We start from the raw sequence: 14,316 nt of genomic DNA on the forward strand, positions 1-14,316 counted from the left end.
ATTCTTATGAATTAGTGAATAAAAACTTACTTCAAACTTGCAACTTGCTTAGATCCACTTTGGTCTGAAATCTAGCTGCAGTCAAATAGGAGCAAATGTGACGTGCCATCCATGTTTATGGCAGGCATGAGAACAACAGGTACTGGTGCTATACAAAAGATTGAAAAACAAAAAAACAACACAGAGTGTCTTGAGATAGTGCTCGCCAAAGTTTTGCGAAGAACCACCTTGCGGCCCCCTAGCCCGAGACATACGCTTTCAACTAAAGAAATGTCGCAACGAAATGTCAGCTTAGGAATTTTAACAATGCTCACGCAAAATTATGAAACAAAACGTGTTAAACCATGTTCAGCAACACATTTCATATGCCTGTGACATAACGTTTAACATGACCCGGCTCACCGAAGTGCAGAGCATTTACTGTTGCATCAAAATAAAGTCAATGCACTTGTAAATGATGTAACATAAAAATGAAGCTGACTCGAATTGCGTCGTGCTACAATATATTACTTCTTTTCTTGGTCTTGTCCTCTTCTAATTACTCATTGTGAACCAATCATGCTGACAGTGACACAGTCAAACCTTGATTTAATCAAGTTGTTCCTGAAGGCAAAAACTTCAATCAAAAGCTTTGGCAAAGTGAAATTAGTTACTTTTAGAGATGCAAAAAAAAAAGACAGCTCAGTCATTTAGCATGTTTTGAATGACAATGCTTAAAGGGCACCAATGACAAACATTGAATCAATCTATAATGTTAAATTACACTTTGAGAAAACCCTAAACATTTGATTTATGGCAAGGGATGGCTTAGTTGCAGAGAAAACTGACTGAAAAAGCCACACAATTATTTTGCAATTCAAGTTGAACATGAAAAATGGGTTCCCTTGTAGCTGCACCAGCAATCTTGCATGACATGCTCTGCAATATGCTGCTGACTGATGTGACACACAGGCCTCAGAGAGGGGCCCCATGCTTCCTTCCGGTTGAGTTGTATGAAAATGTATTAAAAGATAGCATTAGTGCATTCTTATAAAGGCAATTACAAATTTAAAAAGTTAGCTGCATTTTTCTTTCATGATGACATGCAACATAATATTATCAGTCAGTGACTTCAGTCAGTGTGACATTGTGACAGCCAGTACTACTGCTATATTTTCACAGTAGAGGCATCAATCCTGTCTTATGTTTGTGTTCTTATCTTACTTATGAAAGCTCTGTTCTTGGTAAACATAATGCTCTGGACAACTCTAAATACTCATCTATCAGCTTACTTTCACTTATTATTTGCCTTTACTGCCTCTTTCAATGAGAGTTCCAAGAGAAATTTGGGCAATGATGCAATAAAAATGTTATGCACACTCAACACACATGTTGGATCCGATTGTCACTGCTAACCAAAAATGTCATCTCTGCAGAAACGAGGAGTCACAGTTGACCTGTGGTACATTAGACTGGTTCCTACTACGTTTCAACTTGGATCTGAATGATGCCAAGCCCGCTCTAGATTAAAGCCAGAGGAAGTATGCCCAAGTCAAACGTACAACCACTTGCCATAGCAATTGGAGGCCACAACAGTGCTTCTGTTGTAAACAAACATAACGGACCAACAAGGTATGCACCAGCGTGCACCCGCCACTACAAGCCATGTCGCCAACACCGGACATTGCAGCAGCTACGTGATCAGAGCTCTATGGTGCTCCCATGTTGAAGCTGTGAGCAGCCCTGAGCATGGCACTTTTTCAGAGCGCCACACTCAAGACTGTTCAGGGCTGAAAGTGCAGAATGCGTTCTGAGCACTCCATTTTGACCAGCCAATTGTAAAGCACTGTGCCATAGCACACTAAAGCACTCAAAAGCAACCAGCCGAATGTGCCATTATCTAATTCACAGATATGTCACAGATGGCTACCATTCGTATTGCAGTTGAGTTCTCACGCTAATGCTAAGCGTAAAAGAACTTCTGGCCTGGTTGCAGTGAACCTCGCATCACCTTACAGTATGAAAGCTGTTGAAAGTGCCTTGGCACAGTCACCAGCTACTTTAACTGAAGAAGTGTTTACAGCAGACTTTTTTTCTTTGTCACTAAAACAGACTGAGCAGTGAAGCCATCTTAGCCAGCACAAGAGTGTCACTGCCAATACTGGTGTGCGTGAATCACTAACAAAACAATTAATGCAGAAACTCCTCTGGGAGTTGTCTAATTATTCATGAGCACTGTGGCACAAGCTTATCTCCACGCAACCCAGTGTCGTTATCAATGTTATGAAACTTGATACGACCAGTACAGTTAAACCTCAATTTAACGAGCTTCAATATAATGAAATTCCCAATATAACAAAGTATTTAACTTTTCATAACCTCTTGTTAATAGAACACCATGTATTTAGAACTTCAAAAACGAAGTGCGTTTGTACGCAATTTCAATATAATGTAATTTCACTGCTGCCACAAAGGAATGCCGAGACAATAAATGGAAGCTTCCGCGGACGCAGATGGTCAAATGATTTAATTACAAGCAGCTGTTTGCAAACACACTTCTCAAATTGCATGCCGCGCGACGAGAGTGACCGCCAAAGTGGAGCCGCATCATGTTCCGTATAAAGTCCAAGTGCGATAAGATCCTATCGTGCCCCACAAACTGCGTGCTTTAGGTGCAAGTGAAAGTGTACCAGGGTGAGACAAGATGGTGGTGTCATGAGTGCCACCTTCCCGCAAGAGCAAAGGGAAAGAGGGGGAGGGGAGCAAGCCCGTGGCAACGTTATCAAGCACAAATGAGGGGGCGGAGTTGGGGTAAGTTGGCGCACGTCTCGGCTGTGGTTATGCATGGCTGTAAGTGCGGCTGAGTGCAAACGCAGCCGTGCACCATGCTTTAGAAGTAATCTGCCGTTTGCGCAAAGAGTGGGCGTGCCAAGATGGCATGGCACCATGCAAGCTGTCTTACTGCGCTTTTAGTATTGGAGGTTGTGCAATCTCGAGTTTTGACGGTCCTCAGGAGCGAGAGGCAGACAAAGCAGTCGTTCCCCACTGCCGGCACTTTTCCTGATAGCATCGTCTCAGTGGAGGCGATGCTATCAGCTGCGGGGCCGAAGTACATACGAAAGCGTGGCTTAATTGTGTGCTTAATTTGTACCGCCGAGAAGATATTGTCCATGTACGTGGTATGAAAGCGTATCATTTGTTGCCAGCTCCCAAATTTATCAAAATGAATTGTTTTTCCATCCAAATTTGCTTTTTTTTTTTCATTTGCCCAATAATTCAGAAAATTCTGTGGCCACTTCTCGTGTAAGAAAAATCGATCGGCAACTGTACTTATTTGCATAAAAAGTTCAATTTCAATAGAATGAAATTTTGATGTAATGAAGCAAATTGCTGACTTTACCGCCCCCGTTACATCGAAGTTAAACTGCATAAATGACAGTGCTATGGCGACACGAACTGCAACAAATGGCGGCACAAGGTGAATTGATGATGCAAGCGAACTACTGCGCCAGGTGTGCTGATGCATAACGATCATTATAAGCAATTAACACTCTTTAGCGCCTTATCCATCCGCATCTAACCATCACCAACCATACTCTGGAAGCAGCTGCGTGTGGTGCAGCCCTACGGACCTCTTATCTTGAAAGTGTTCTGCCATGGGGACACAGCGCAGCGAGTGCCGATAGCTTCATATGCACTGTGTTCTTGCAGCTTATTTCGCGTTAAGTGAGAAACAGCACGAAATTCAATTCGCTCGCTGCTGTGAGGCCTATCTTGAAAGCGATCATCTTATGCGACGGACGGATGGGTTTCCGCATTGTGTAGGCATAGAAATGTTTACGCATATAGAACCTTCGTAGATGTGTGCCAATCTGAGCAACTCATCAAAGACAGCAAAGCCTTACATAAGCAAGTTCTCAAGCCTCACGTCTCAAGTAATATTAGGAGTATGTTGGCTGAATGTTCTTAGTGATGATTTGTCACCAACCCCTTGGTCATACAGCCGATTCAAGGCTCCCAAGCAGGCCACACCATAGGCTCTTACCACCACAGCTGTACAAACTCCTAGCTGACTTCTAACATGGAGCCAGTAAATACGACATGAGAAACAACTATTATGGATTACTGACTGAAAAAATGAGTAAAGAAGTTGTTCTCTATTTGAGCGAGGTATACAAAAAGTAACTTTCATTTTACAATTATAGATACTAATTACGTTTCAAAGCAAGAATTCTGTACTCCAATGCAGGTTGCATTGCTAGCTGTTCCTTGAGATTTGATACCGAGCACGCTGCCGCACCGTGTTGCCACACGAAAGCAGTTGTGGAAGTCCTCTTAACAGACTCGCTGTAAAATGGTCACCATGTCATGTTTGCTATGCTGTCGTGATATCATAGTCATTATAAGGGTAACAGAGCGCAACCAGGCATTGATAAAATTGGCTGCGACTATCAGTTTACAATAACTTGCACACATTCTGCTTTCACATTCCTGGACAGTTTTCACACTCCACCATGACACGAGTAGCTGCATGAAGACCAACAACGTGCTACACCAGCAAATAGCATGATGTTTGTTCATTGCTTATGCATTGTGCTTCTTCGTGTAAAAGCTGCCAAAGCACACTCGCAAAGTGGGAAGGTTTCATGATTCAAACTACAATGCAATATCAGTCTACTAAATGAATAAGTGCAAAATGCAATCTTCCACAGAAGTGTCCTGGGAGAATTAATACATTTGTTAAATCAAGGTTTGACTGTATTTTAAGAAGTGTCTTTCTTTAACTTTTTTGGAATGGTGCATTCACATTTTGCATCATTTCTAATGTAGGCTCCGTAGAAAGTGTCTTTCGCACTCAGTGTGCAACGGGCGCCTGCAGCTAGAGCAGTAGTAATGTCTTTCTGATAATGGCATGCTTCAGAGGGAACCCCCAGTACCAAAGGCCAAAAGAAATATATATTGGTAGACATTTCTCCGAGGCTTCATTGACTGATATCCAAGATCTTGGAAAGTGGTCTTGGGCGATTATCTGCACTCAAGGAAACAACGCCAATTACACGATGGCAAACCTCTGCCGTCTCGCTTTGCTTGGTCTGTAGTAGCGCTAGCTGGTCTGCCTCGGTGCGATTCACCTGTTGCTGTACCATTTCTTCTTCTGTGGCACGTTTTGTAAGGCGTCACATTTAGCATGCAGCTGAACCTTGACATAATGAACACATATACTATAGCAAATTATCAGATATAACAGAGTAAATCTAAAATCTGCTCATGTTCCCTGCCTATATCAGTGCGTATTGCTTATAACATACATCAGATATAACAAAGGTACTTTCATGTCGGAAGCGACACCGTTATAACAAGATTCGACTGGCTCATAAATGTAGGGCTACTCTAGACATTGTTATCTGACCATGGCTGGAGTGTGGTGACTGATGCTGTTGGTGCCAGCGCCACCTGGAGACAAGGAGGAGGACCACGTAGGTGTCAATCAATCCTGGAGTGGAAAAGGAGGCCGCTGGTTGTGGTGCACAGGCAAGGCAGCAAAACACTCCTGGGAGGCATGAATGGGGGAGGGGGGCGGGGTGGGGGCTTTTCAGGCCACAGGATTACCATATAGACTTGTATAAGGGCCGCACTTTATTTTAATGACGAAGTGCGGCCCTTACGCGAGACCAAACCTTTGGTTAATATGGTGCGGGTGCAGCTGGTGACTACTGGACACCCTGGATCCCCGACGAATGTACCACTGCATCAGAGGTCAACGCGCAGCTCTCGCCGTCTAGTAGGGGCACGCGAAAGTGTGCAGCGCATGGCATAGGGGCACCGAACGCAATTGCTTCTCCGGTGGAATTATTTTTTTCCAAATTTTGGGCTGCCAAGTTGGGGGTGAGGCCCTCACACGAGTCTATACGGTATCATCGTGGAAATTTGCAAAGGTCGCTCACAGTTCCCAGTAAAACAGAATGGTTTCAGAAGTGAGTCGTGGGCAGAAATGCTGGTGCAGTCATGACTTATGAGCGAAACTGCCAGCAACAATGCCGCTGTCTTGGGGCCGGCGCTGCCCGTCGTCTATGTCCTTGTCTAAGTGGCAAGTCTGCATCTGCAATGAAATCAAATCAAAACACATTAGAATAATTAAGGGTCCTATAACCTTGAGCTTCCTGGACTGCAGGTGTCATAAAAACAATACAGTATAATCTAGTTCATACATCTCGGAAAAAAAAATGTGAGAAAACACTTACTATGACTGGGAAAACCTACTATCCGAAGTCACTGAAACATTTGGTAGACTCAACTGTAGTTGACATTTATGTATTGCAAAGTGTTGCGTGAATCGGTGCAGCACAAAATGCCGACGCGCACCAAGCTTGGTGGGGCTCGAGCGGCCCGAGACGTGCATTGTCATTATTGCTGCTTTGATTATTGTTGCACTGTCATTATTGCAAGTTTACATTGGTGCTCCAAGAATTTGGCCTGCGTCCGCAGCTTCCTTCAGTGAGCCATTTTGGCTGGAAGTTCTGACTTGCCCAGTTGGTGAGAATTGTTGCGGCCCAAGACGCCAATGCGTATCAGGCTGGTGGGACCCAAGCAACCCTAGACATGCTTTGTTGCTTTCTGATTTCATAGCATTTTAAGACGGCATTGGGGAACAGAAGCGCAATCGAGCTGGTAGGCAATGCCGAAATATGTTGCCGCCAGAGCAAAACATGGCAATCACATCACGCCACCTGAAGCAAAGAATGACAGCACATTTGGTAATCGTATATTAAAAGTGTGTAGTACGCCTCCAACGGCACTAAGCTTCATGCACTGTGAAACAGACAAGAGGAAGTGCTTATCGCAGTAGGGTTGGCAATGATAGCTGGGAATGAGACGTGCAACGACCAGGGAGGAGATTTCAAGGTGACATTCGGTGATGCCAGAAGAGGAAACTGAGTGGATGCCGGCATTTTCATGAGGCATGGGCAAGCAAGTACTGCAGGGAAGCTGCCATGGCAGGCACCTAGTGCTTTCGAATGTGCGCTGCTTAGCGCCTTTTCTTCTTCACATGGGATCTAGCAGCTGGGAAATGTATCATACGATCATACGAAACGTATCAATGTTGGTGCCTAAAGATAATCTTTTCCAGGAACACATTAGCCAGTAAAAAAGACGTAACTGCATTAGTTCATTTTCTGCATTCTCGATCATGAACGTTCATACTGGGAAATGATATGAAATGGGATCGTACGAACAAGGTTCCACTGTACTTTACTCATTACTGCAGTGCTATGCTTGGTTAAAGAAAAGAAAAGGAGAAAGAAATACAGTTTTATCGAATGTGAAAAGCATTGACTATGACAGCTAGTGCATCATTACACCTGGTAAAAATCACAGAGTCCTGCATGGTATAAATATCTCCAGCAGCGCCCCAACAATCTGCTACCACAGTTTGATTTCAAAATTATAACAGCGCAAACACATGCAATGACAAAGGAACAAGGACGAGACACAAGCGTTGGTGTCTTTTCTGTCCTTGTTCCTTTGTGGTTGCATGTGTTTGCGCTGTTATAACTTTCAAATCATGTATGCACCAAGTATGCAGCACTGTGAGCAACTGCAATGGCTGCCTTGTGAGCAAGTGGTCACACTTTGCATTTTAACTATGCTGACTTTCAGGTGGCACCTTTGGCTTGAGCACCAATCATCAGCGGTGGCCGAATAGAGCCCTAATCACAAGGAACAAGTTTCCAACAGATTTTCGACGTCGGCGCCTCCTGGCGCCAAGTGACATTGGCTGACATTGGTCGGCTTTTATGCAGAATAGGCGAATACTATGAGTAGACTCATAGAGCAAGCACAAAATTGTAAACATGCCATAGTATCCCTAATACTTCATTTGCCTCACCTTTATTGGCAGTGCCATGCTTTGGTTTCGATTGTAAGTCAACACTCCGTTTCATATTTTCAATTAAATATAGATCCACTTACAATCATGTAAACGCAGTGACGCCTGCAGACCCTTGAGTTTGCATAAATAGTCTTTCACAGTGGATGCACAATCTTTAAGCGATGCTCAAGCAAGTGGTTGCTGTGATATCCAATGCATGTAAAAGTGGGCATACTGTGGCTTAGAAGGACACTATGGGCAAAAACAAAGTCAATCTAGACAGTTCAACGCAGTAGGTAAAAATGAAATTTTCTGGGTGTATACAACCGAGTCTGGCGACACAAACACTTGTTGTGATTTAATAGAAGGCTCACACTTTATATAAACACAACCTGTTCACTTTGTCTGACATGTATTCTGCCTCAAAACATCACATTGTACTCCCACCTCCCTTCAAGCAGCCAACTAGCTAGGTCATTAAATGTAAGAGTACAAGATCCAACAGTAAGTTACCTGCTATCAGCTGCAGTAAATACCCGTGTGCACAGATGACTGATGAGCGAACCTCAGATGAACTTGAAACACTTTTGTCGGTCGTGTGGTATGCGGGTCTTGAACAGAATGGAGTCAAGCCTGAACTGGGTGTACAGCAGAGGCATATAGCCATACACCTTGACAAAGAAGTTGAGGCAGGTGTCTCGCTCGTGGAAGTGCGAGTCGTCGGCTGACAGCGACACCGTGCAACCCGGGCACCGAAACGTCCACCGTGTTGTGACCTAGTACAGAGGGTGAAAAGAAACAATTTTAAGAAACTGCACACCTTTTAAGGAGGGTGTGGGATATCATCTGGTATCAATGGGCATCACCTCAGAAACATTCTGAGGTGACATTTGAAAAACAAGAAGTTTTCGAATGGTTTTTAAGAAAAGTTAGTTGCAGTCAGTTGCTGACAGTTCCATGACCTCAACACTTCCCCTCCTTTTCAACAATGCAACTGTGCACAAAGCTGTGCCGACACAGCGCAATTTCCATGTTGCTGCAAAGCAAGTTGTGCGTGAATGATCCCTGCGTGTCTGTTACTATGCGCCACTTAAACAGCCGATCGCCATTCCTTGGCAACGAAAATCAAGTGAGCAGTCCTACCTTGAGGGGTGGTTTCCGGGTGATGTGTGAGACTAGGAAGTTCATGGCGATATCCTCGCAGTTCATGTACTCGTCCACCTTGTCCCGGATGGCTTGGGGCATCACGTAGGTGTACACGTACGAGTAGTACTGCGCACGTACAAACAGGAGAGAAACTCTACGGAAACACCGTTGCACAGGAATGCACAAGCACACTCACATTTCACTCGAACTCGCGTGAATCGTTATGTGTTGCACTGCACAGTGTTCGAACAATGAGCTCAACTGATTTGCCAGAGAAACGACGGGTCATCGTTGTGCGTGGGCATGACATAAACTGTGCTCCTACGTTTTGTATTAAACACACAGCCTCACCATACAAGCACTGTATATATCACACACAATTGCGAACTGTGACATGTACAAATTGCCCAGCATAGTAGAGCAGATAACTAATGTAAGCCTTACATATCTGTGTGAATGCAGCTACAGGCCATTGCATTTGCATGAACTGGCAACATACCATAAACTGGCGCCATCCTAGTGGACCTTCAAAACTACGTAAATATGGGATTTTGATATTCAAGGTTTTTAAGAATGCTTAAAGGGCCGCTATGAATCTTGTATGCATTTAAGTTGCTTATTTCTGTCTGGCGCCTTATTGCTCGCTACAAACATAAAGAGAAAAGAAGACCAAATTTGCTTTATTAAAGGCAACATTTTTTTCATTGCTTTCTGCGCTCATGCCCTTCACTTATAACTAAGGACTTCATTCTACACATTCTCAGTACTGAGACATACATATACTAAACCAGGGCTGCACAACTTAAAACCAGCAAGGGTTAAAACTAACTTTCTCGGTAGCCACACGGGTTGCGCTTCAGTGGGAAATGCGGCACCTTTTGCCTGCAGAAAGGCAGTTTGTTTTGTGCGATTCATTCAAAAGATATTGCGAAAGTGCATGTCCGAGTTAGTCAGGAACACTATGTGAATTAATGCAGTCTTAGTGTTGGTAGCTTGATGAATACGTTCAGTTGTCCTGCACCTTTCTTATAGGCTCCCAAAATCATACATTATGTTTGCCAAAAAAAATTTTCTTTTTACCATTGTATGAACATGCTCCATTTGCAACACCAGCACACACTAGAAGTCTAAACTTGACTGTGGGCTCGGCAATAAAAATCTGCATACAGTCCGCAGGCTGTATGTTGTACAGCCCTGTCCTAAGCAGTCTTTATTTACTTAAAGCACTCAAGCTTGGATAATAAATTGAACTTGATCTTAATGTCAAGCATGTGATCATTGTATAGAAACATTGTGATACAAGCATAAGATGAAAATGAACCTCGAAGAATGCAAAGAGAATCCATAAAGACATGGTCCCATTGAAGCTAACGGTCACGGCAAGAAAAAGAAACCATGTATTATCCAGATTTCGGAAATTGCACCGCTTGGCAGTGCTATCAACTGTGAGGGCGTGTTCCTGGATAGGGTAGCTTTCTGCAGCTTTTTTCAATTCACAGGAATATCCTGCATCTTTTCCAGGATGAACAAAGCGTATACTATTCCTTAACTACCAAAATATGAGCGAAACAAAGAGCTGTGCAATGCATATCATCAGAATTTCATTTACAGAAGCTCTTGTGTGCCTCAGAGCTAATCTAGTTACTGTTTTAATGAAACATCAAACTCATCAGATAACGAATCATCACACAAAACACCAAGTGATACAGGCACGAAAAGTTATCTTTAGAAAAGGCAAAAATTGTCATCCTTCTGAAAGTACCACAAAGCTAGAAAGGAAATTCATATTGGTTTCTCTGAGGGAGAGCTTCACAATTAAAGAAAAATTTGTCCTAGTCTTGGTGTGAATCCAGGACCAACGCCTTTCTGGAACGGCCACTCTACCATTTGAACTAACCAGAAGGCTAGCAGATAGCACAACAGGGCTGAATTAATTCTCGTAACTCGAAGTGCAAGCACAGCGAAAATGGCAAATCAGTTTAATGTAAATCTTCAAAGTGGAGAATGTTTAATAAAGGGAAAAAATGTTTCATCCATTGATCAGTAGCATAAAAGCTACAAAGGAAACCCATATGGGTTTCTCAGGAACAGTCACAAATGAAGAGAAAAATGTCTGCTAGCCTCCTCGCCACCAGAGATGGTAAGGTGAATGCCATGGAAAGGTGTTGGTCCCAGGTTCAATCCCTGAAACTCGTTCATGAAACTTCCTACACCTCGTGAATTTCCACAGAATTAATTTGCCATGCATACCTTGTGGAAGAAAGCAGCCCCCATGAGCACCATGGACAGCTCGCAGGAGTAATTGCTGTTGTAGTACCATGATTTGTGGTTGATGTCCCATGCATGGTAGCGACCCGGAAAGCCCACAATGCGGTCTCTGGCTTCACGCCAAACCCTGTCCCAAAAGTAGCAGAACTCATCTCAGCGGCTGTACGGACCTCACTACTGTCACTATGAACACTCCTTCAGTGGTTTCAACATCAAGGAACAGCTGCAGCATCGCTGCAATCACATAAACATGATACGGCCACAAATACTGATGTATCCAGCATCGGACTAAATTAAGCTCATTGTACGATACAAAAAAAAAGTTAAATAGAAGTTTAAAAACAAATTGCCACTCGGGAAAGCTTACAATCTAAATTGTATGATGTACACTGTATGATGATGATGTCAATTGTATGATGTACAGTACATTTAATGTTTCTTGGCGTGACCATATAAACGCAGAAAGCACATGAACCAGAAAAATGCGGTTGATGTGTTCTAGTGTAAAGGTTATGATGCTGGCTGTGACGTCTTTAAATTATTCAATGGGAAAGAGTGAAACAATAAAAGGTCACTGCAAACTCAGCAACTGCACACACCTGAACCCAAACACTATTTCATCATGACGGAGATGTGTGTCATCATCAACAGAGAGCACGGCTTCCGTCTCGATAGAGGAAAATGGCAGGAAGCGATTGTTGAGGCTGTTCTTCTTTGCGCGTACCACCTGGCATAAAGGCAGAAAGGAAAAGTATGAGGATACAGCGGGGGCACACAATGAGCAAGACGGACAACTGGTGTTCATGGTTCATCTTTTGATTTAGTGCCACAGAAACATAACTGTCCAGGGTCCCCAATCCCACAGCAGTTACACGGAAAATGGCACACAGCATTCTCTATAAGAATTTTCCTATCTGTAGTCACAACCGCCTTTATGTAGTCCTGTGCTTCAAACAGTGACAAGTGAGCATGACAGTTATTGTACACCGGTATGAGAGAGAAGTCAACAACCAGTGTAACCCCATTTATCAAAAATCAATCTCTTGTTGATTGTGGCAAACCTCACACAGGTCACGCTTTCATAACTGTTGCCCTGTCTCTACGATTAAATGTACACATTTTTTTCTACTTCCTCTTAAAATGTCTTTGATGCCCCAGACAAATTTTCCTGAGAGTTAAATGCTTCGTGCAAGCCACCTTAGAAGATAAGAAACCCATGCATAACATTCGACAGGATATGTTGGCACTACTCCCTCTCTGATACACTGTCAAGCTGCAAGACCTCACTGTGTATATTAGGTCCCGTTTCCACAATTTCCTGTGCTAAATATGTTGCAGAAATGCTAAGAGTTGCTATCAGAACATGATTTACAACCAGGTTTACAGGGATATATTACAACAGGTGGCAATAACATGAAGTGTGTCGTCTGCTGCCTCCAAACATACAAAGGCACGGCTGCAGTAAGTGGCAGTTAACCATTACATAGTCAGTGCGTGCTGTGAACGCAGTGCCTACTTATGACTTAGCAACGAGCATATTTGCTTTCAAAATTGCTACACAAGAGCATAGAGCCAATGATGAAGTTGCCATGCATGGTACACTGTGCAATTTGTAAGTGTCCACTAGAGACCAAATAACAAAGTTGCAGAGCTTATTTTACATAACACTGAAATCAGAGTTGAAACATTGCTACTTTACTCTGTAACTTTCATTACGTTTCTTCAAATTTCGCCAACCTAGAGCTTAAAGGGGCCTTAAACCACCCCTCAGGCTTGGTGAAAAAACAGTCTTCGGATAGCATATGCTGCTCTAAACATCTCAGCCAGATTGTGGAGTCATGCGCGGCATGTAGATCTCGCAAGTGGAGCATGAAGTCACCATTCTCTCAAATGCTCTCTTTTCAACAGAAGCCTGCTCCTCACTCTTTTCAAGATGCTTTATTTCGTAATATAGCAGATTCCCACAGTGTTAGTGGCTGCTACTGGCCAACAGCTGACATCAATCAAGAAGGGTGTTTGGATCAGAGCACTTCTTCCTAATGTTACTGTGTATACCGAATTTACTCGATTCTAACACACCCTCGATTGTAACGCACACCCATTTTTCTTGACTAAATAAAAAGAAAAAAAATCCCGCCCTTGATTTTCACATGCGACTGTTTGTCGCGACCTAAAAAAAGGAAAAGTCCTTTACAGTACCGCTCGCCTCATTCTTTCATACAGAAATACATCTTTCTCTCATTTGGAAAAACAAAGATTTACTCCCGATGCACTAAAGTTGCGATGAATGAAACAGTAGCAGTTTCGCCCAAAAGGCGAAGTATCGATTACGACAGCAAATTAGTAGATAGCTATAAGAAAAGTAAAGATAGCAGTTTTATCGGCCATATAAACTTTTAAACACTCGCTTACTAACTAAATTAACAAGCATGATGTCACGTGCACACAAGCAAGCATGAACACGTCTCACGCAATGACCGCGAAAACTCTTCATCAAAACGCTGGAGTAGGCAAGTGTGGTAGCAGGAGCGAGCGAATTGACCTGTGTGAGGTACACCTAGATGCGTCTCCATCGCAGATCACTTTCAAGATGAGCTACCTTCAATGGTCAGGTGGCACAGTGATCGGCTCAGCCTTCAGTGCCACCGTGTCAGTTCTGCAAAACACCAAGGCCGCCACTGCTACGGAGACTTGCTTTTGCGGCGCTCGTTTGAAATGTGGCGGTCGTTCTAAATTGCAGTTTGAAGGCAATCAAAGACATTGAGCCCCATTTTGGACCACCGGCGCTTGAGAAAGAACGTCAAATTTACGACTACAGCTATATATATCGCATCAAAGGAACAGCAAGGATATTGTAGTAAAATGCTATGGGGTTCTAGGTTCCAGAACCACGATCTTATTATAAGGCACACCGTAGTGGGGGACTCCAGAATAATTTGACCAACTGGGGTCCTTTAACGTGGACCTAAATCTAAGTACACATGTGTTTTTGCATTTCACCTCTATCGAAATGCAGCTGCCATATGGCCAGGATTTGATCCTGCGACCTTGTG

The 14,316-nt window shown here is 43.3% G+C and overlaps 1 protein-coding gene across 3 annotated transcripts in view; it reads right to left on the minus strand.

The window, feature by feature from the left end:
• botv (exostosin like glycosyltransferase 3) overlaps positions 1–14,316 on the minus strand; it is a 44,231-nt gene that overhangs the window by 12,661 nt on the left and 17,254 nt on the right. The window contains exons 6-11 of one of the 3 annotated variants that reach the window (XR_011514515.1): positions 11,863–11,990; positions 11,246–11,390; positions 8,993–9,121; positions 8,363–8,625; positions 5,658–6,079; positions 99–5,530 (exon numbers count right to left, since the gene is read on the minus strand). Coding sequence is in view for 1 of the 3 variants with exons in the window: in XM_065438467.2 (XP_065294539.2) it covers positions 8,416–8,625; positions 8,993–9,121; positions 11,246–11,390; positions 11,863–11,990 (612 nt within the window). In the remaining 2 variants the exon portion in view is untranslated. Of the gene's footprint in view, positions 1–30; positions 6,080–8,362; positions 8,626–8,992; positions 9,122–11,245; positions 11,391–11,862; positions 11,991–14,316 lie in introns of those variants that run through there. The other 2 variants (XR_011514516.1, XM_065438467.2) reach the window with 2 other exon arrangements.

Source organism: Dermacentor albipictus, chromosome 5, assembly GCF_038994185.2.
Source record: "Dermacentor albipictus isolate Rhodes 1998 colony chromosome 5, USDA_Dalb.pri_finalv2, whole genome shotgun sequence".
NCBI classification, from domain to species: Eukaryota; Metazoa; Arthropoda; class Arachnida; order Ixodida; family Ixodidae; genus Dermacentor; species Dermacentor albipictus.